General features: G+C 46.1%; 4 protein-coding genes across 9 annotated transcripts in view; 2 read left to right on the forward strand and 2 right to left on the reverse strand.

The window, feature by feature from the left end:
* The window catches only part of CPNE2 (copine 2), a 46,069-nt gene extending 42,594 nt beyond the window's left edge, over positions 1-3,475 (forward strand). For all 4 annotated transcript variants that reach the window (XM_064723516.1, XM_064723518.1, XM_064723519.1 and 1 more), the window contains exons 15-16: positions 891-1,127; positions 2,888-3,475. In XM_064723516.1, coding sequence (XP_064579586.1) covers positions 891-1,127; positions 2,888-2,995 — 345 coding nt within the window. In that variant the 3' untranslated portion in view covers positions 2,996-3,475. The remainder of the gene's footprint in view (positions 1-890; positions 1,128-2,887) is intronic.
* A 2,694-nt stretch (positions 3,476-6,169) lies between these two features.
* PSME3IP1 (proteasome activator subunit 3 interacting protein 1) lies at positions 6,170-19,542 on the reverse strand. Of its 2 annotated transcripts, none has more exons than XM_064723521.1 (7): positions 19,463-19,542; positions 15,977-16,115; positions 15,444-15,542; positions 13,542-13,664; positions 9,949-10,081; positions 8,030-8,094; positions 6,170-6,921 (listed from the first exon to the last, which is right to left on the reverse strand). In XM_064723521.1, the coding sequence occupies exons 2-7, from the start codon at positions 16,104-16,106 to the stop codon at positions 6,704-6,706; spliced, it is 768 nt and encodes a 255-aa protein (XP_064579591.1). In that variant the 5' UTR covers positions 16,107-16,115; positions 19,463-19,542; the 3' UTR covers positions 6,170-6,703. The 2 variants fall into 2 exon arrangements, with proteins under 2 accessions (XP_064579591.1, XP_064579590.1); XM_064723520.1 differs by having other exon boundaries at positions 15,977-16,119; positions 19,463-19,538.
* A 78-nt stretch (positions 19,543-19,620) lies between these two features.
* On the reverse strand, positions 19,621-20,583 carry LOC135452974 (uncharacterized). The gene has a single exon (XM_064723529.1). It carries the CDS (start codon positions 20,581-20,583, stop codon positions 19,621-19,623), a length of 963 nt encoding a protein of 320 aa, XP_064579599.1.
* The window catches only part of RSPRY1 (ring finger and SPRY domain containing 1), a 34,377-nt gene continuing 31,753 nt past the window's right edge, over positions 19,814-22,437 (forward strand). Inside the window, exon 1 of one of the 2 annotated variants that reach the window (XM_064723194.1) lies at positions 19,814-19,946. The gene's annotated coding sequence lies outside the window, so the exon portion shown is untranslated. The remainder of the gene's footprint in view (positions 19,947-22,437) is intronic. The other variant, XM_064723195.1, reaches the window with a different exon arrangement.

Here is a 22,437-nt window from a genome sequence, read left to right on the forward strand (position 1 = left end):
GTCTCAAGGTTGTTTATTGTTTCTTATGTATAAAATTCTTTCTCCTGACCTGCCAAGGTCCATTCAGCAGGACAGACAGAAGCACTCTGCCTGCCCCAGGGCTGTGTTATCTTTTTATACTACAAACTACGTGTACAATATCTACAATTCCTTCCCAATACCTATCATTTATGTTAGACAGTGAGCTTCTACTCTAAGCCAATTTAAAAGTGCCAGCATCACAGCAGAAGATGGAGGCCAAGAAGAAGGAGAAAGGCTGGACACACTTAAATTCTTCCATCTTGCCTCCTGAACCCCTATTTGTCGAAGGAAGGGGACCAGGACACCAGATGGTTCAACACAGGTCTGGTCCGGTCCAGTTTATTGAAGAAAGTATCAAACACTTATACAGCAAATAATAAGCTTATGAATATTCTGTAAGCCAAACAATCTATTGGTTAAACTATACCATGAACTCTTCCTCATTCCTTAGGGGTTACATCTCTCTTTTCTCATGTCTCTTTCACTGTTTGTTATCCTACTACAGCTAGGCCCAAGGACATGCTATCTATGCAGGTGCAGGACTTGGAATTAGCCACGGTTTTGTACTTTTCCAGTCCTTAGCCAGCCAAACTCCCAACACCTATTCTTAAAACTTCAAAAAAATTTTTTTCCTGCTGTGACTAATTATTGTTCTACTTAGACTTTTGTGGCTTGCAGATCCTCATATAAGGTTGGTAATTTGCTCCATGGGTCACAATCAAAACCACAGGTGTCCTGGGCTCTGTGCCAGTGTCTCTGAGCCCCCTGCCAGGGGTTTGGGCAATCCAGGACAGCCAGAGGGATGTCCTGAATTCCAACATCTGTACTGGCATCCCACTGGCTCTGACCCCGTGCCCTCCCCTCCACAGCAATACTTCATCCTCCTCATCATCACGGACGGGGTGATCAGCGACATGGACGAGACGAGGCACGCCGTGGTGCAGGCCTCCAAGCTGCCCATGTCCATCATCATCGTGGGCGTGGGCAACGCTGACTTTGCAGCCATGGAGTTCCTGGACGGGGACAGCCGCGTGCTGCGCTCGCACACGGGCGAGGAGGCCGTGCGCGACATCGTGCAGTTCGTGCCCTTCCGCAACTTCCGCAACGTGAGTGGGGCTGCCGGGGGGGGAGATCCCGGGGGAAATGGGCTGGGCTGCCAGGGAGGGATCCGGCACAGACATCTTTTCATGAAAATCCTTTCCTTAAGATTTTTTTTCCTCCTGAGCAGCTTCTCTGAGGCCTCAAGAACAAATTGTAAACAATGGTTATCTGCTGCTGTGGAATGGAACAGGTGGATCTGTGATTGGTCTCATGCAGTTGTTTCTAATTAATGGCCAATCACAGCCCAGCTGGCTTGGACAGAGAGTCTGAGACAGCTGCCTTTGTTATCATTCTTTCTGATTCTGTTCCTAGCTTAGCTAGCCTTCAGAGGAGAACCTTTTCTTCTATTATTTTAGTATAGTTTTAATGTAATATATATCATAGAATAATAAATCAAGCCTTCTGAAATGTGGAGTCAAATCCTAGCCTCTTCCTTCAACATAAGACCCCTGTGAACCATCACAGGGAGGGATCCTGGGGGAGATGGGCTGTCTACCTAATTAAGGTGTCCAGGGCATCTACACTGGAGCATGGATACTTGCATGTATATATCTTGCAAAAACTAACACTAAAGTTAAGACTAAGTCTTTTATCCTTGGGTGTGTGTGGCAGCCATCTTGACATCTTCAGTGTCATGCTTTTTATAAAGCTGCAAGGACATAAAATTTGGTGGGTGATTGGTTGATGATTTCTCATCATGGTTTGTATTTTTGTTTGGTTTTTTTTGGGGGAGGGGAATTAGTTCTGGGGTTAATTCTATGTTTGTTTGGGGGTGGTTGTGGAGTGATGATGAGAGTTGGTTATTGTTTTTGATACTAGGAAATATAGAGGAAGGTTAATTGAAAGTGTATTGATGACACATGATGTGGATAATGTAGGGATATATGGTTTAATTATTTGACCAAAAAAAAAAAAAAAGTCAAGATAAAAAAATGGATGCGTAAAATGGAATTTTACACAGACCTGGAAATCACCCTGCAAGTGGAACAGCCAAGGCAGAGGCAAGAGGTACCTGCCTGTCTTGCTCTGTCTCAGCCTCAGGGATGCTGTGGTGTGGATCACATAAATCAGCACTGCAGGGAGGGGTGGCTGTGCTCTGCAGCTCTGTAGTGGTTCCACCTGAGCCTGCCGTGTTTCTCCACCCCCTGTTGTGGTCAGACAGGTGGGAGCAAAACCCAGTGACTCAGAGCAGGCCCTGGGTTCCTGCAGCAGGTGTGGCAGCTCTGGGCTCACACCCCTTGCCTCAGCCCTGTGCTGGTTGTGGTGGCTCCCACTCAGGCCTCATCCAGCACCCTGATGTGCCCCACACCAGGGGCTTTGTGCTGAATTGTCCTGAGGAGGAGCCCCGTGCCCCTGATCCCCTGTAGGAAGGGGCTATGGTGGCACTGGCCCTGCACGTCCCCTCTGTGGGATGAGTCCTGGGACAGAGGCTGTTACTGGCATGGGTTTAAATGCCAGGGATGGATCTTGTGCTTATCTTACCCTTCTCTGCAATTAATCAGTGTCTTTCTATTTCACCTCCTGCCACTCACACCTGTTTTTTCTGACCTACCCAGGATGTTTTGTTCCTCTGTACCAGTGAATTCTCTCCTGGAGGGAAGGCTAGTATAGAATATAATAATCTCTGGTGTATAAAATGCTGGCTATCAATAGACTCTAAGGGGTATTAAATGCAAGATCTGGAGCTGGGACAGCCCAGCCATGCTTGCTCAACCAGTCCCCTGTGGCTGTCCTAACACTGGTGTTGGTTCCCTTTGGCTCACAGGTCCCCAAGGAGACCCTGGCCAAAGCTGTGCTGGCAGAGCTGCCCCAGCAAGTGGTGCAGTACTTCAAGCACCAAAACCTGCCCCCCATCAACTCGGAGCCCGCCTAGAGCCGTGCCAGGCTGCGCCCTCTGCATGCTGCCGGAGCCTGGTGGTCCTGCCAAAAGCACGTCCCACATGCTTTTAAAAGAAGAATACCCTCCCTGAAACACTTTGTACTTCTTAATTTAATTGCTAAGTTCTTAAGATGCATCCCAGCAAAGTGTCTGGATTCATTTTGTACAGTCCTGGCCCAAGGTAACACTAAGCAGCCAGGCCATGCCTTGGTCCTGCTCCGTTGAGTCACTTTTCAGTATTGAATGTACTTTGTATAATTTCAGTGGTAAAGAATACAATTTTTATGATCAAAACTTGCTTTTTCCAAGCAATGAAATGCTTAATATATTATCATTCAATGAACTGGTCGTTGTATAGTTCATGTATTTGTGTTGTACCTGTACACCTGTCAGGTTCTGTGTTCATTTTTATACTGTGTACATGTTATATTTGTTATACTCAGGTTAATAAAGAAACTTGGACATTTAAAACAAGAGTCTCTGAGATGGGAAGGTGTGGGAGTGGCTTACACTGTCAGCAGTGCTGGGTGTTTGGAGTCACCCTGACAGGGCCAGTCCTGGTCCCTCAGTTGCTGTGCAGGCTGTGCCCAGGACCAGCCCCACACTGTCAATGGCAGCGTCCCAGAGGGAGATTAAGTGAAGGTGGATACCCTGGGGAAGGCAGGATGCCCTTAATGCCTGTCTGAGTTGAGTCTCTGTGCTTGGGAAAACCCTGGTGACCCCACAACAAACCATCAAAGGGAGTTTCATGGTTCACTGCTGCTCCAACTCCAGAAAATTTTCCAAGTCTGAGTAACAAAAGCTCCCTGCTGCCTGGGAGAAGATGGGCTGGGTAATGAAATCCTGCTCTCCAGCAGCTCCTTTGAGCTGCTCATCAGCAATGTGCTAATTGCTGCTTTATGCTGCTCCTAACCAGATTAAGGTCTTTTGAAGCTGAGTGTGCTGCTGAATATCCGGCAGGGATCACCAGCCCTACTCCAAACTCGAGGAGACTTGACTTGAGTCTCCTCCCCATTAATGGAAGCTCTGAGGTGGGAGGTTGCTGTCCCCATATAAAGCCTGCACAGGCGTGTGCTGCTGCCTGTCCTCTCTGCCAGCAGCCTTGTGGCTGTCACTGCTGCCACCAGCACACGGAGGGCCCCGGGCTGTCCCACAGTGAGTCGGCTCCAAGCACAGCGCTGGGTGAGACCCCATCCTTTGGGAGAGGTGGAACTGTTCTGAGAAACATTTTTGCCTTGCAAAACCTCCTGGGAGGGAAAATAAACAACCAACACCACCCTCTTCCAAAGGGAGAAGCAGCCTTTGAAGGGTGGCTTGTTTAAAAATAATGCTGTATCCAGCTCAGCTTCCAGATCGAAGTCTGCGGCTTTGGAAAATTTTTTTAAAATTTTATTTATTTCCATAAGAGAACCTCACACGCAGCTGCAGGAGCTCATAAACTCTGCTGCTAGTAGAGTGTTTGTGGGGGTTTGTTGGGTTTTTTTAACACCTCCTGAAACTTTAACAACTAGCACAGACAAGGAGCGGTTTATTGAGCTGTCCCTGGGGATGGGATGAAGCACACACTATGCAGTCATGGCTTTTTCTTAAAAATAACAAAAAAATGTATCTAAACCCAGCAGTGAATGAGAGTTGCTGGAGCCAGCCACAGCCAGCTTGTCTCCAGCTTTGGCAGCCCAGGGCAAGGTTACTGCCACAGCTGCCCTTTTCAGGTCTGATTTATCCTCCATGCCATACTGCACTTCCCAGCACATCTCCACTGGAGTATTTTAATGTCAGATGGCTCCTGATGTACAAAGATAAATGGGACCAAGAGATGGAGTGAGGAGCTGGGACAGCTCTGCAGTTTGTTTTCATGAGCCAGGCCCTGAGAACAGCAGAGCTGACTCAAAGGCATTCCCCAAGTGTCCTATTCCATTCTTCTAGGAACAGGAGAAAGGCAGAGGGCCCTCACATCTGCTTTTCCTAGATTATGTCTCCTCCTGGCCCTGCACAGCCCCATATCCACACCAAAATTTACACTCCATAAATTACACACCATCTCACCTGCATTTGCCACAATTGGCTGGAAACTCCCACTATGAATTTCTGGCTAAATCAGGCATTTTGGCTGCAGCTGTGTGAGACACCACTCAGGAAAATGGCCCCAGCATGCTGGCAGCTGGGCAAAGCTGCTCTGACTCTACAGTCAGATAACTGATCTAGTTTAATGCCAGGGAAGAACACCAGCAGCTCTCATACCAACTCCTTGAGGCTCTTGCCCATACAACTTTAATAAAAAACATGCAATGTTTTGTGCACCACTTCCATTTCATTCCATAGCTCAGTAAGATGAAAGTCACCAAAAGCAAAGCATTAGGGAGGCTGCACGAAATCTGCTTGTTTCCCACCTGAAAGTGCTGTAATTACAGTAGCTAGAGACGAGGCAGGAACAACTCTGGAGCAAACACAGGAGGTGCCAGGCAGCCCAGAGCAGGGGAGGAATTGCAGTGTGTTTGTAAAGATCTGTCTGTGGAACAGGGCTGTGCAAACAGAAAGGGTGTTTGGCTAAGGATTGCTGCATTGTGAGCACAACTCTGTCCATTTCCTTTGGAAAATTCAGCACTCAGGCTAAAGCATGAATCCACTACAGGCCTTGTTTTCTCTGCTCCCTCCCAAGTCCCTCAGTGCCACCTCCAGGTGATACACACTGCCCAGCTGCTCTCACAAGGGCAGGACTTAGAGCAGGATTGCACAAAGACACTTTCACCCCTGAGCTGAGCTGTTCCAACCCTCCAAACTGCCACCAGCACACTGAGATTGAGAGGATGGGCCCTCAGCCCCACTTCTGGAATTCTCCAATTCTCATACAAAGGAGTTTGGGTGAACAGGGGAGTCCCACCCACTCTGGATTCATGCCCTTCGGGACACTGCTACTGAAAAGCTGCATGACTTGTCAAGCCCATGACTTGTAGGAGCAGCCTTTGAGCAGAAAAGCCAGCTGCAGTTCCTGTGAACTCACTCAGACCAAGTTTTCCTTCACCACCTCTGCTTCTGTGGGAAACTGACCTACACCTCTCCTGAATGGTGGTTTGGACCCAGACAGTCTGCTCTGGCTGTTTGGGTAGAGCAGAAATTGATTAATGGAATGAGAACAATTATGAATGGCACAGGCAGAGATAAAAAAAATGCATTCAGAATGTCTTTAATCATGTAACACTAAAACTTCTTTACAGTGTCATGGCAATCTACACTTCACCATCTGCTCAAATTTGGTTCTGCCCCCATTTTTCAAATACAGAATAAAAATGACATTTTAAAACAGAACACATGGCTGCTTCTACAAGACTTCACTGCTTCAAGTGATTATTTTTTGCCTGTAGTCTTGTATAAACTTCTTAAATCAACATAATTCTTTCCATAAGAATTGTAAAAGATAAAGCTCTCTCCTCCATACCCTCAGACCTTTGTGACATGGTTAGGTGTGCCCTCTGCTTTAGGATGGCAGCTTTTCTTCCAGGCTCAGTATGCACCCCAGAAATGGAAAGTTGGGGGGGAAGGGGGGGGGGGGGGGGAGAAATAATGAGTTACTTTAGGAATATCTGAGTGTAATAAAGTTGAGAAGTTAGCTAGAAAGATTATATTTGGGGCAGAAGGATGCAACAAGCATCCACCAGGGCTTTGGAAGATATTCTGCACTACATTACACACGGAGGGATTGTGTTATGGACCATCGAAGAAGCTGTTGCCACGAAAGACAGAGGAGACAATCTTGCCAGTGGAATTGATGGTGCCCTCGCTGTCCGAGCTGGACTCGGAGTCGCTGCTGCCCGAGTAGGCGCCCAGGCCGGGCAGGATCCCGATGCACACGGCAGCTGAGGGACAGTGCACCGTGGAGCCTCCCACCGAGCTGCTCCCCAGGGACACACACGAGGGCTTTTCTGCAAGACACAAACCGCAGTCAAAAATCAGAGTGCAGGAAAGAGTGCAGTCAAAAATTAAGAGTGCTTTCAATCAGCCCAGGAACCGCCACGTGTCGCTCACCTGCTTTTCCCACATAAGCAGGGGATGATTTCAGGATTTAATTAAAGCATAAGGCAGCTTTATGCTGTAATAAAAGCATTCTGACAGGAAGGACTTGCTACCTCAGGGGATTTTTTCCTGCTCTATGCTGGCATTACAGATCTTTTTATTCTAAAGTTGTCAGTTTGATGCTTGTCAAGTACCAAACCCACTAAATAAGAATAAATGCTCTGCTTTGAGTAATTGAGTAATTTTTTTGCAATATAACAGCATAGTTGAGAAAAAGTTTTATTCCATTATTCTGCTAGTCAACATCTCCCATCTTCCATGGCTAATTAATTATTTCTGCTGTTCTGAAAGTTTACTGAACAGAAGGAGATTCAGGAAGTGCCTTGGGTTGTGTTACACAACTGCAGCTCCCCCGATTTGTGTCAGAGTAGCTTGACAGCAAGTCAATTGCAGCCCTGACAGCCACAGCTGAAACACAACTTCATTTTTCTTCTAGGTCGCCACAATTTTCTGAAACAAATTGATTTCAGGATGGACTGAATCACTTCAGAGCATGAAGTGAATGTATACAAATACATGCAAGGCTGCTGTGAATTGGAAGGGGATGATCTGTTCTCCGTGTCTCCTGCCCACAGAACAAGCATGAGGCTTGAAATGCACCTAAGGACAATTCCATTAGTTATTAGGTTAAACTCTTTCAGATTAATAAACTCTCAAAGGAAGGTGCACAGTCTATATGTGGAGACTTCAGAGCTCCTTAGACAAGCATCTGTCAGGGCTGGTTTGGGCAGGGGACATCCTGATAAGCTTCAGAGGTTCCCTGCAGCCCTATTTTCCATGAAGGCTGTCAGCTCCCACACTTACCATTTCTACTGCTTTAAAAGAGAACATGCCAACCAAAGTCTGTGCTGTCCAGTGAAGGAACAGAAAAGCAAATCCTCTATGAGATTTAACCTCAACTCAGCTGCTGCTCACTGACAGACACAGAGCTTCCCACACACACAAGTTGGGACGTACCTGGATTCTTTTCCTCATGGTCAGTGTCTAGTTTCAACCTCTTGACACTGTTACCACCATCTGAACTGTGGAAAAAATAACAGAGTGTCTTGTTCTTCATAGGCAACCACTTAATTACTGTGAAGTCATTGTTAGATCTTTGCCTTAAATGCTACAGCAGATGCCAGCAGGGTCCCCTGATGACCATCACCACTTCCACCTGCCTTTAACTGAGGCTCCTTGGGGAACATGAAGGATCCAAGGAAGCACCAACACCTACACAACCCCTATCACTTTTTATCCTGGGAAAGGAACACAGCTCAGAGTTCAAGTCAAAGCCCTTGCAGAGCAACCTGGAGCTGCCTGTTGAGCAGGATGTGCCCCACAGGAGAGAGGGAATAACTACCTGAGCTTCAGGCACCCACATGGCCACAGCCTTGCACACGTGGATGATTACCACACCTGCTGGTGCCAACATCCATGGCTTTTCCCTTGCAGGGCTTCCCTCCCCTCCTTCAAGCACCTTCTAAACCATCCAGAAACCTTGCACCCAGCCAGCTCAGACACTCTTACAGCAGTGGACAGAGCTGCAGTGTCCACAAAGGTCCTTTCTGGGTCCAAAGGGGCATTGGGAGAAAGGAGCATGGCTTGGACTTCTGACTCTTCAGAGCTTCTACAGCTCTCCCCTGTCACTGCTGGGATTTCACCCCCCACTCCTGCATGTTCCCAGTGCTAAGGCATCCACACAAACAAATGCTTCCCAGATTCTGCAGTGATGAACTGATGAAGCATGAGCATTAGGATGCATTAACTCCTTTCTATCCCTATCAGAACATGCAGTACAGATGAAAGGTTATTCTGTGCAGAGAGCTTTTAATAGTAATACATCCTTTAGAGGAAATTACAAAGCTCAGGGAGCAGATGTTGAGCTCACACTACACTTGCTTTGGGCCACTTTGCAATAAAAGATAAGATGGCAAAAATAGAAGGCTGCAAAGCAAGTCTGCAATGGCACTGACATGTCAGTTAAGATGCTCTCTTTAAACAGATGCCATCTGCAGACTTCAGAAGTACCATTAAGCACATGCCAGCTCCTTTTGTACATCCCACTGGGTTAAGTACTATTAGTTACAAGACAAAAACAACATTTTTGGCTGCTTGTTATCAGCTCAAGGTTTTTCTTTTCTGCCTTCCCAAAACCCAAACTATCACCCAACCCCACAGACATCAGGTGGTGGAAGTGCTTACTTCAGTTTTCAGACATGCAATTAATTGCTGTACTGGGAGCTAAACATCACCCTACAAGATAAGCTTCTAAAATAATCTCACATTCCCTGAGACAATTTGAACACACTGCACTTTGAGATGTCAGTAATCATCCTAAGTATTAGATGATTCATCTGGGGGAAATAAGTCTGGTCCCACATGCCTGGTTCCTCCATAACCTGTAGTACACCAGCACCTGTGTTTGCAGGCCAAGATCAAAGCAGCAAGCACATCACAAACCCAGCTGGGATGGAAAGGGTGCTGATGTATCAGTGTAAATCCATTAAAATAATCCATTTTAAACACAGGTAAAATTGGCTGATAAATCAGGCAACCTGAATGAAATTGCATTCGTGAGGTGACACTGATATCTACAAACAGAGATGTAAAACAGATTCCCTCAAACCCCAAGCAGGATTGCCCAAGCCTGGCACTCTAAAATGAAGATCCTGCCCACTTGCTTTACACACACTTATCTATTTGATTTGCTTCATGTTTTTCCCCACAGTTTGTGAGAGCCTATAGAAACAAGACTGGTCTTTTCTTATACCTTCCCCCTTTTTCTTTAGGGCTAAGGTTTACACCTCACTCTCTGGAGGCAGTTTTGGCCTGTCTCCCTTTACACTGCTAACTGGGTTCCGTTCCTCAGGAATTTATAGAAGTGTGAAACTAACCTTCTGTGTTTCACAGCTCCTGCCAACAGCTTTGCCTGAGAAAATTTGTTCTTGTTTTCCACTGACTTCATGGGCAATTTCTTCTCAGTTTCCTTCTTTGGGTCCATACTGACTCCCACTTTAGTGAGAGTGCTGTGAATTAAGGGTTAAGGATCAGCTGGGAAGGAATGGGGAGAACAGACATTTCCTCCCTGATATATTTAGCCAGCTCTGCTGACAGCAGTGACCGAAGTTCATTCACATATTCTACCCAAATAAACTCATTTGTGATGACACTGAGCTGGTAGCCTCAGCCAGAGGAGAAGACAGTTTCCCCTCTGGGGCTGGAGCTCTCTCTGGTATCAGGACCAGCTCTCCCTGTGAGGATGCCCAGGCAGCAGCTGGGAGCTGCTGTTCTGAAGCCAGAAAGGGGTAACACAACACACCCAGCACCCAGGAACACATCCACCATCCTGCCTTTTCCTCAAGGCCTTAGAAAAGCAAAAAAGGTCAGGCTGGACCAAAACAAACCAACCAAAAAGGCAAGGCAGTACTTCCCCTTCTATAGGGATCCACACATTTGTAATTCAAATCTGCTGCTCCACACTCTAATCCTTACCAGAAAAGCTAAGTAGCAATTTATGCACTCACTTCCATTCCTCAAAGCTTCTTTCTGCTGAGCCCAGCAGATTTCAGCCTAGCAAGACAGAACAGTTCCATTTTTTGGTTTGGTCTTTAGCATTCCACCTTTGCAGCTCATCTCTCTGTAAGGATCACAAGGATTCCACTGCTGGTCTGAGCACCAATCCCAGGAGAAAGGAGACTTTGATTAAGGGGAACTGTGGTCCAAGATTCACCCAAAAAAGACTAAAACTGCTCAGAAAAGCTAAGCAGATTAGAACAGTGTTAGCAAGGTGGAATGCAGCTGAAACCTATAATGAAGTGGAGAAGCTTGAGCAGGTTCTCAGATGGGATGAGAAGGAGCAGGGTGTGTTTATCAGGGCACACTCTGCACACACTGAACACATCTCCTTGTGTGATGAAGAGAAATCTGCCAAAGACCCTGTTTGTAGATGAGGTGCCAGGAAAGTCACACAAAATTCTGCAAAAATTTTAACTGCACAGGCAAAGGCAAATTAACTTAGTTTAAAAGCATGTTTATAAACTCAAATCTAGTGCTCTAACAGTCTGTGCTCTGACTACAGTTCCACAAGCTGGAGTTTCACAGATGCCCCAATCACTGCAGACATATATTGGATAGTGAATTTTACATTGATGGCCCATATATTTGAAGCCATAGATTTTTTCCCCCACTAAACATCTGAAAATCAAAATCTTTAAGACTTTGCTTTGAAGTGAAACCCAGTCTCCAATCTCTTTACAGACAGGAATGTTCAGATGCCATTTATTACTTGATTTTCCTAAGGATACAGCAGTAACCCAAACTGTTCCTTACTTCAACCAAAAATCCTCTCAGCCCAAACCACTGCTCAATTTTATCTATTTTTGAGATGGCACAGGAGTGCCATCCTGTGGCTGTCTGAAATCATCTGAGAGCTCCTCATGCTGATTTGATTTGATGCTGCCACACAATTCTTCCACACACTGCAGTGTTCAACTGCCACATTCAGGTCCATTACCTTGTTATAGTCTAAGCCTGACTGAGGAACTCAAAGGCTTTTCTTTTAAAAGATACCAAATTAGAAGCTTTTAGCTTCCATCCAGGATGGCATTCTCCTAAAACTCCTCAACTAGAAAGGCACAGCACATTTTTAGTGGGTATTTTATACATCCTGCTGTCATTAGCAAATGTAATGCTCCAGGCAGCCAAGAAGTGTTCCCTCTCAGGAAGACAACATTAGAAACAAACCTCTCAATCTTAAATATCAACTGCACTAAACAAGCTGTCCTTCAGCAAAGCCAGCTTCTTGGAGGGGGGACTGTTCCTACATTTAGATAGCAGTAAAAACAAGCTGATCTTGCTCTCAAATACTTCTTGGAAATGGCTTAAAAATATTTGTAAGTCTTTATCTGAACAGGGGGCTCTGGATAAGGTAAGGAACAAACAAACAAACCTAGTTGTTCGTGCAGGAGAAAGAAAAATTCCTATTCACCCATGCATATGAATTTCTTATGCTCAAGAGTACATTAAAATATTCCAAGGCATATTTATCCTGAGGATGTAGAATTTTGTGATTGTTCAACCTGAAAAACTAAGAAAAAAAAAGATCTCTGTACTTGAATATTGACACAGTTTTTACCATGAAATTAATGCCTCTGGGTAGCTTAAATTAAATGCTATTGCAGAAAAAAAGAGCAAATAGTGAAATCCATTGGGTTGACATTGCTTTTATTAATTTGGAAGAGCACTTAAACAGCACCTATATATGCAGCACAGTGGTTTTTGTCACTGCAGTGATAAATGTGTTTTTTTAGTAACAACCTGCAGAAGCAAAAACCACTTTTGCATTTCAGAACACCACCAAAAATTTCAAACACAAGTCAATTTAAAAAAGAAATTAAATGGACAACACTTTGGATTTTCTCACAAGATGAGGTGACTATAAAACATTCTCCTTTCCTCCACTCCATCAGCAATAAGTTTAATTTTTACAGTAAGACTTCAGATTCAGAGGCACCAACACTACTAAGAGTGCAAAGACTGAGGTGAGGTGCTCTGCTCTTGTAAGACCAATATCTGTAATATTCACTATTCAATTTTATTTGCTGACTGGTTTTGGTCACCTCCTTGTGTCCACAAACTCTTCCATCTATACTAAAGCTTCCCTGAGCATTTGTGTTTTGTTCACCTCTAACTCAAAAGCAATCTAGGCAAGGAAACCATCAGATTCTGCATAGGTTCAGTAAACCTCAAAAAAGCAACATTTTGCTTAGCACAGAAATTCTCAAATCATTCCAACCTCCCTTGACTGGCACTAATTAGAGAGGAAAAACATCCCCTATGATTTTCTAGAATATCTACAAGAAAATTAGGCACATTTAACAGCAAAGCCAAACTGTCCTGCTCTTAGTCCTGCCTACAAGTGTGCACTACCCAAAGGAGCCAAAACTCCAATGGCACTGACTTCCCAGAAAAAAATCAGATGTATTTAATTTCCCATCCTGAAAGTATCAGCCAGGGAGAAAGCATCTAATACTCCAAGAACAATAACAGAGAGAGCAATCCACACATTATTTCAGACAGGAACGTTAAAATCAGGCAATATATAGCTAAAAAAAAAAAAAGAGTGTGTAATTTTCCATAAGAAGATAAAAGCAAAATATTATAAATAATATATTGGTTTTACTTTATGTTCTCTTTCTCTTTTAAGTCATGGTATTTCAGGACCTCACTAACAGAAAAAAAACCAAACCCCAAAAAACCACAACCAAACCCCAAAACAATGCAGAGAGGAGAGGAAAGGATCAAAGAAGTGGGAGTTGAGGGGGGAATATCAAACATTGCAGGGGTCTATCAAAGCTACAATGAAGCCATCAAACTTTGGAAATGTATCACTGTACACATTCTGTAAAGCAGCTTTATGAAAACAACAAACTGCAGCCCACTCTTACCCTCCTCCAGGTAACCACCAGCCACCTTAGTGCAAAGGATATTCTGTATTCATTCAGCTCTTTCAGCTCTTCTTCCCTTCGCTGCTTTTCTAGTAGCTCTTGCTGCCGAGAAACCTCATCAAGGAAATGTGTCTCATCTTCATCTAAGCCTCTTACCATATTTTCTGAATAAAGAAAGAAGAAATTTGTTGGTTTCAGACACCAAGTCTAAGTCTGTCTCCTCTGAATATTCTTAAACCAACCACACTACTTCTTGCCTCAAAAATCTTGCTTCAAAAGAGAATGAACATTTTCTTAGAGCAAACAATTCCTACCTAATTAGTTTTAACACCTGTTCAAAAATTTTTAAAAAGTAGAAGCAAGACAACTCCTAATTTCCAAATAAAACCAAATTCTTTCTAAACATGCTACCCTACTTTAAGGAAAGTACATGCCAGTGCAGCAGGAAGCTTTTATTTCCTGTTCTGAAAATGTTCAGAGCCTCTTGAGCAAATGATTTAATTAGAATGACAATAAAGCTTAGGTTTCAGGAAGACCAAATCCTGCTCTTTGTAGTCACATCAGAAATCTTAGCCCAAACATCATCTTTAGTCCTCATTAAAGTTTAATTCCATATTTTAGGCTTTTACATGAAGTCACTATATTTTTAATCTTCACCCCACACAGGCAAGCCCCAGGCACTTTGAGGGCAAACTAGGAAATCCATTTACACCCATAATTGGCAAGTTGTGTCTGACAGAAAAGCTCTGGAAATCAATGATTATTTGAGGTTAATTTATAAAAGCCAATCCCTGCTCCTTCCAACTCATGCAGAGCTCATTCATAAATCTTTCAACAGTAACTTGTAACACTCACTATTACTACTGAGGACCCCTTCAGAGAGCAAAAGCAGTGACACTCAGGACATTTTTTGACATGAATTAATCTGATTTTCTGCCTGACTCATCTGCAAACTAAGAGGAGCAGCCAGTGAGGTGCTTTGAGCTGAGGTTTTATTGAGGTTCCCTCCCAGGCACTCTGCAGCAGGATTTGTTCTCCAGGTGAGCTGATGTCTGATATTCTGCTGTGGCTGCATTAAAAGCAGAGGTGGGTTTATTTCTCAGGGCTTCTTCCCATTCCAGTACTTGGATTACCAAAGCAAAAGTGTTGCAGATCTAATATAACTGGCCAAGAAAAACTATTCATTTAGGCAGTTATTAGAAGCACTTCCTATTCAGGCTGAGAGCAATTTTTGGGTGGCTCCTTCAGCAAGAATTGCTTAGTCATGTTACCAAAAATGACTCCAAAAATGGGATCAAAAGTCTACTGAAGTTTACTGGAAAGTGGAAACAATCTTGTAGGTCCAGCTGGAAACTTCAATGCATTAATGCTGCTATCTGTACTTGCCACTTTTCAAATGGCAAGCACTTTTCTATAAAATCAGAAATTCAAACATTACATTAGAAGAATCAAACATTTACTTCTAAAGAACCAAAACATGTAAAATTACTTCTTCCAAATCATAATATTAACTTTCAAATCACTTTTAGTCAAATAATTATGACTTGGAAATAGCTGCTCTAACAGGATTTCTTTAATTGATTCAAGAATGTGTTAAAGCATGAGTTCAAGAGTCACAAAACCACAATACTTTGCCATTTCTTTGTGGATTGCTATCAAGTTTGTTTGGGATTTTTTTTTTTTTTATTTTATATGCAATATAAGCTCAGTATTCAACACTCTGCAGGCATGCAGCTTGATAACTGCAAACACCTTTTGAGTTTTGCATGGGTGCAGTGCTGCCTCAGTGTCTAGAATATGTTCCTTTAAAAATCCAGGATTTCAATGATACTCTCTGAAGCCTTTGTTTCCCTCTCAGAGAGGGAGACAAAACACACAGATATGTCCTTTACTCAGAGGTTGTGCACAGCTGTTGCATACAACACATGCAGTTTGCTGCTTACTGAATTTAAATTGCTCCTCAAACTCCTGCTGCTTCTTTTCTCTCTGCTCCTGGAGCCTTTCATACAAGGACCGTGGGTCATATGCCTCCTCTGGGCATTCTGAAAGGAACAAATTAGGAAGGGAGACCATGTTAGAAACACTAAACCACCAACAGTTCTCAGTTACTTCATGTAAAAACAACTTCAATTATAGAATATAAAAAGCCATTACTTTTAATTTCTATTTCCCACAAAAGTGAAAAATTCTCAGATCTTTTTCCTGTAATTACTGACATGAGCAGCACTTCCCCTGGAGAGAGCACAGCCCCTTCCCACACACTGCAGCCACCTCTGCTTCAAGATTTCAGTACCAGGGCAGGGTGGAGATGCTCCAGTAGTCAGCCTAAAAGGAAACTCGTGCTCTTGACACCTGTAAGCCCAGGATGAAACAAACTACTTCTCTCAGTCCTGGGTGTCTCCTTCCAGAATTTCCAGAGGAAAAAGTGGGAAAATTCTCAGCTCTTTTCCCTGTAATTACTAAAGTGAGCCCATACCTTTTGGGTCCTCAGGTTTTCGGACCTTTTCCCATTCCTCTTGCCTCCTCTTCCGCCGCTCCTCTAGCTCTGCTTCAGACACGAACCTCTTGTTAATCACCAGGTCAGCAGTGCCATCTCCCCCTTCCATGGTGGAATACTGTCTGCAAAAACACAGTCAGGAGTCTGATGATGCTTTTCAATGAGTGATTATTAAATATCCTGAAAAACAGACCTGCTGCCCTCACAGTAACTCCAGTTCTCTAAAGAACACTGCAGAGTAAGCACTGACTGAGACACAAACTCACTGCATAACTGCTAAAACTAATAAACATCATCTATTACTCCTTCTTTACTCTTTTTTCATATCGTTCCTGCTAGTTGTCTGCCTCAGGCTGTTTTTCTGAAAGTCATGTTCTAATGGATTTACTCTGCTTAAATAAATATTTTAAAAAATTAAATTAAACACCCTCACCTACACTCTCATCCTTTTATTTCTATTCCTCCACATATGTTCTGAAGAGAAATAAAGTGATGGCAAAACATCAAATCCAAGTTCTTTTTGGCCAATCTATGAAAATTTGAGACAGCTTGCCTGTTTTCAGTTGTTGAATGCATTTATTTAGAAGTAATTAACAGTGAGATTTCAGAAATTAGCAACTCTTTTGGTTTTGGCTGGGACAGAGCTAAACTTCTTGGCAGCTGGAACAGCTCTGGGGTTTGGGCTTGGTGTGACAAGAACATTGATAATACCCATGCAGTTTTAGTCTAAGTAAAGGAATCTCCAGTGTTTTACACTCAGCCAGTGAGGAGCTACACAAGAAACCATGAGGGAGCCAGGACAGCTGTCCTGAACTGCCCAAAGGGATATCCCACAGAGCCATGACCACACAACACTGTGCCCAGGATATAAACTGGGGGGAACTGCCTGGGAGCTCAACAGCTGAGTGAGAGAGGGCTGAAACAGAGCTGGGGTTAGAAAATGAGCAGCACTGCCCTGCAGAGAGCACAGCCCCTTCCCACACACTGCAGCCACCTCTGCTCAAGGTTTCAGTAACAGGGCAGGGTGGAGATGCTCCAGTAGTCAGCCTAACAAACTCATGCTCTTGACACCTGTAAACCCAGAATAAAACTGCTTCTCTCAATCCCAGGTGTCTCCTTCCAGCCAGCTCCATGGAGCCCCAATGTCTGTTTTTGTTTCAAGCCTGTACATCAAAAGTGTACACAGAAGTACAACATAAACACAACACACAGAGCTGCTCATTTAAAGACATGCACACATAACTTTTTTTCTATTTTATCATCTCCCTGGATAACTGCAGCAAGTTAAGGATTGCCCACAGTTGTGCCAAGTACTGCTCATTTGGGATCTCACCCTGCATTTCAGCACAGAAGAGATCCCAGAACAGTCACTCTTCCAAGGAGGAAGGGATGCAGGAACCCAAATAAGGGAAGAAAACCTGTTTATCATCCCTCCTTCATACCACAAGGAATCAGTCCTGCAGGAAGTCCTGAAAACCCAATACTGATACTTTTGGGGGGGCATTGCTTGAAACAAAAATGGAAGAAGTGAAGTCTCAGCAGAAATCAAGGTTAGAGCACTGGACAAATATTTGTTACTGCAGGATGTATTCTTAAGGTTAGAATTACTAAAAGAAGTTAAGACAAAAGAATTCTCTTAGGAGCTGGGGACAGGAAGGACAGATCCAGGGCGGGTGATTTTATCTTCTTTAAACTTTTCTTTCTTTTTTTAATATCAAACAAAAAAAATTCACCCTAAGACCCTAACTCCGCTTTCCAGAAAGCATGGAACTTTTGCTCTTTGAGTGCAATTTCTGAAGGTGGTTCAAGCTGGAAACCTACAGAGAAGATAAAATTGAATCCCACTGCTGAATACAGATCCTGATCACAAGGCCAGCTTTCCTATCCAAGTGCTGCAAACAACAAAATTTGTTTCTCCACTTGTGTCATCTCAACCTATATATTTAGAGAGAACACAAAAGGTTCCGATACAATGGTGACAGAAAGTAATAAAAGCAAACAGAGAAAGGGATTCTGCAAGAACACAGTCCTGTGCATCCTCTGGGGACTACAGGCTTCAGCAGCAAATCACCTGGATCAGTCAGTCCACTCAGACAATATGATGAATTGATACATCAATTGATACATTAATTAAACCATGATTACGGTTTAATTATGGCCTGAGATGCAGCAATGGTGTTTCCAACACCAGCCTGAAAACTGGTGCCTGACACTGACAACCCCATCTTGGGGAAAACCCCATCAAGCAGCATCAGACTAAAGTTCACTTGCACTTATAAAGTTTGGTCATCTTGCTGTATTCCTTGCCCTCTCCCATCTGAAGCTAACACACACAAACCAGACCCAACAGAAAACAAGCACTTGGCAACTTTTCCCTACTTATCTGTGTTTCTGTCTGGTGACTAGGTATTCTATGGCTATGCTGTCACTGCAAACGACAGAAGTTTGTCACAGCTGTAAACCACGTTGTTGCCCGATAGATAAAGGACACAAAACTCGGGTAAGTTTTGTGCGGTGCTTTATTAAGGGCCCGGGAGCCTGTGGACTAGCGTCCCAAGTCAGAGCCCCAAACTTCACGTACAGGTGCTTCCCTTTTATATGATTTGCATATATGCGATTCACAACAAGGTCTCCAAGAAACAGTTCCCCTTGCCTAGCGACAGACCCCTTGTGATACATTCCTTAGTTCACAAACAAAATCATAAATCTTCTGCTTATCTTATTGTGTGCTGCCTCCAGACAGGTTAGCATTCTTACTTTCCTACACTGGTTTAAATGTTTATTAAGTTCCTAAGACTACCTGCTAAGTTACACACAAAACCCAACATATACTATCAACGGCTACAAAACTGTTTTTAACAAACCAATTCGCACACAACTCATAACTAAACTGTAATTAAACATTTCGCTAAATTGCATTTCTTTTTCCAACAACGTTTTTATAACACCAGATGGCAACGCCCCAGGATCACAAAACCTCCTAAACCTCCCCACCCTTGCCACCACTGAGGCTGGATAAGATGCAGGACAGCGCCGGTGCCCCGGGTACCCGAGTGCGGCTTCCAACAGACTCAGCCCTCTGTAAACACCAAGCACGATTTACCGGCCCGTTCCATCAACCCACCGGGAACGGGCCGGCCCGGGAGCGCTCCCCGCCCCGCATCAGCCGAGGCGCGGCGAGCCGAGCCCGGAGCCGCCCGGGATGAATCGGCCCCACCGGCCTGAACCCGCCCCGGGCTCCGCTGCCTGCGGTACCCCCGAGCTCGGTACGGCCGTGCCGGGCTGAAGCTGCCCCGAGTCCTCTCCGCACCTCCCCTCCGGCGGCCGGCCCGCCGCGCTCGCGGGGCCCAGTCCGGCCCTCCTCACCCCCCCACCCCAAGGGCGCGGTGGCCCGGCCGCGCCGCTATCCCCGCCCCCGGGCGCTCTCTCCGGCCCCGCCGCCCCGGGCCCGCCCCCGGCACGTACCGCGGCCCCTCAGAGCAAGCGGCACCGCCGGGCCCGCAGCGCCGCCATTGACCCCGCTCCCCTCCGCCGGCCGCCCCGCCCCTTCCGCCCGCCGCGGCCAACCGAGCCAGCGCTTCCTTGCTTGGCCCCGCCCCCGCGGCAGCCAATCCTCGCCGCGCTTACGGCGGGCACAGCGGCGCGCGGAGCGGGCGGGGGTTGGCTGCAGGGAGGACGTCACTGCGTCCCGGCGCAGCGATTGGGCGAAGCTCCGCTAAGGGGGCGGGGCCGAGGGCGGGGCGGGTCGCCCGGGAGACGGCGGGGGGCGCGGCCGCGGGCGGGCCGGGGCCGGGGCGGGGCGGGGCTGCGCCGTGAGTCGCCTCCATCTTTCGGCACAAAGGAGCGGCGGCAGCGCCGGGCCGGGGCCGGGCAGGGGCGGAGAGCGCGCGGTCTGCGTTGGCCCTGCTGCGCTCCCACTGCGCTCCCGGCCGGGCTGTGCGGAGCTGAGGTGAGACAGGACGCGGCCCGGCTGGCGGGTGCGGCGGGGCTGGGGTGGAGCGGGCGCGCATCGGGGTGAGGGGAAGGGACAGCGGAGGGCTGGGCGCTGGTGGCCCCGCTGGCGGCCCCACTGCCGGCCGTGTGTCCGTGAGTGAAGGCTCCGTGCTCAGCTCCCCGCCCTCCGCTCCCCCAGGCGCGGGTCCCGGTTGGGGTGGGGGCCCGGCCAGCGCAGCCCCGGGTAGCGGCCCGGGGTCCCATGGGCTCCCGTGGTTGGTGCCGCTGTCCCTAGAGACCCCCGGTACCCCCGGCTGCCTGGCTGGGGCCATCTGTGGAGGGCAAGCCGGGGGTACTGGGGATCCCTGCACCTCCCTGGCCGAGGAGCAGCCTCCGGGCTGGCTGGGCTCTGGCGGAGGCCCCGGAGCCGGGCTGGCGTGTGGAGCTGGAGCTCGCTGGGGAAGGCGGCGGGAGGTGAATGAACGGGGGAGTGCCGGGCTGGGGCGCCCCGAGTGCGGCGCTGCTCGGGGCCCGCAGGGGCTGGAACTTCCTAACGGCGCCTCCCGGGAGCGGGGAGAGCTCCCGGGGCTCGTATGACTTGCAAAACACGGGCTTGGCCTCAGCGAGGCTGGTGTGAGGGGGTAAAATGCCATCGGATCGCGGAGTCACGGGCTCCAGGTGCTGCTTGGCAGCTCGGAAACGCGGCAGGGCTGCTGAGCCCTCGGGTATTGTACATCAATGGTGCATCAGACCCTGAACGCTGTTTATGGCTCGCAATGTGAAAATGTTTCTGCACAGCAAGTTTTCTGGCTTTACAGAGGAGATGTGGAGGTGTGGAGCGGGCCACCAAATGCGCTCGTTTACTTGGATCTTTTGTTTTACATTCTTGCGGGGTAGATTGGGCAGCGGCACCTTTGCTGGGGTGCGGCAGCACCTCGGCTCTGTTCTCCCACTTCAATTCCTCTAAAGCAGGATTTTTTCACTGCTGGTATTATGCCCATATCGAGCACGAGTTTCTCTTTTAAGCCCTTTGATTCTGTCCTCCTGATCGCTGTTTCTGTCTTGCAGGTCTTCAGTGACCCCCTCTTTTTAGGAGTTGCTTTTTTTTAATGTATTCTGCTGTGTAGCTGTAGGTGCACTGTCCCTTCTAGGCACAATCTTAGTGTAGTCCCAGGAATGGCTGTAGTCACTTTACTTGTCACTTTGTTTCGTTATTGCAACCTCTGATCCCTGAACCCACAGTTCATTCTGGTGCTCAGCTAGTGTTACCAGTTTTTCTCACACAGTGAAACTTTGGTCCATAGAGGAGCACAGACATAAGAGCTGCCTTTTCTCTCCTAAATTAATTCAGCCTGCTCTGATTTCTGAATGCTGGTGTGTTTGGTAGGGCTTTTATTTATTTTTTTTTTCATTTTATGTCTGTGTCAGTGTTTGTTTTCTTCAATATAAGAGATTTTTTTTTCTACTTAGCACTAGCTTTGTCTCAGGATTTTAGGTTTTTTTGTCTTGCATTGAATGAATGTGTTTGTTTTGGTGTTGTTTTCTTTTCTCATGCTGGTCCTCAGCTCAGTTCTGCTAATTTTCTGTACATCCATCACTGCTATGAGATTGTCATGTGGAAATCTACATCCACTTGTTTACTGTGACTTTCCCTTGTTTTCTTCCTGGTATTAAAATTTTTGCTCTTTTCTTATTAAAATATACAGATTTTTAAGCAGTGAATGTTCTCATCACCTTTGAGCTACCTGAAATATTCCCTTGCATCTCATCTCCTCTTGGACTCCTGCATTTGACTGTGGATTTCCGGAGGACTCTGCATTCTCAAAACTTGTCGTATTATTTTAAGAGTCTGTGATGCTGTTAAATGTGTTTTTGTTTTGCATTTATCCAAATGCTCAGAATTGATCTGTTCTTTGATCTAAATCTGTCCCATTCTTCTGTAAGCGCTTTTGCCTGTGTCTTTGTTCTCTGCCCAAGTCCACTCAGCAAAACAGCCCTTTCTCCTCCTGGCACCCATTCCTCTGTCCCTCCCTTTAGGACATTGCTGTTATTGCTTTGTGCCCCAATCTCTGCTGTTTGTGCCTATTTATAGGTCTGATTGAACAGACTGTGAATTTCCTGTGGTGTGTTCTTTTTCAGATGAGTGAAGCACAATTGTAGTTGTGTGATCGCTTCTTGTCTCTTCCCTTTTCATCCAGACATTCTCTGGAGGTTGCTGCTAAATGAAAGTTTTCAGTTTCCCCTGTCCATCACTTGAGCAGGAAGCTCCTCCAGGGTATTTTAGTGCTGTGTTTTGCATTCTGCACAACTCTTGTGATAACTCTTGCTGATGCTGATTGTTTATTAGCTTGGTCTTGCTTGTTTACCCACTTTTAGATTGCTGATAGAGCTAATCCAGCTTGTCCACACACCTCCCTTATCATCAGCTGTGATACCAGTGGTGTTTGCAGGGAGGTGGGCTTATTGGTTTCCCTGAGGTCTTTAACTTTCCTTTTTATTTACCTTCA

The sequence above is a fragment of the Zonotrichia leucophrys genome, chromosome 11 (genome assembly GCF_028769735.1).
Source record: "Zonotrichia leucophrys gambelii isolate GWCS_2022_RI chromosome 11, RI_Zleu_2.0, whole genome shotgun sequence".
NCBI lineage: Eukaryota > Metazoa > Chordata > Aves > Passeriformes > Passerellidae > Zonotrichia > Zonotrichia leucophrys.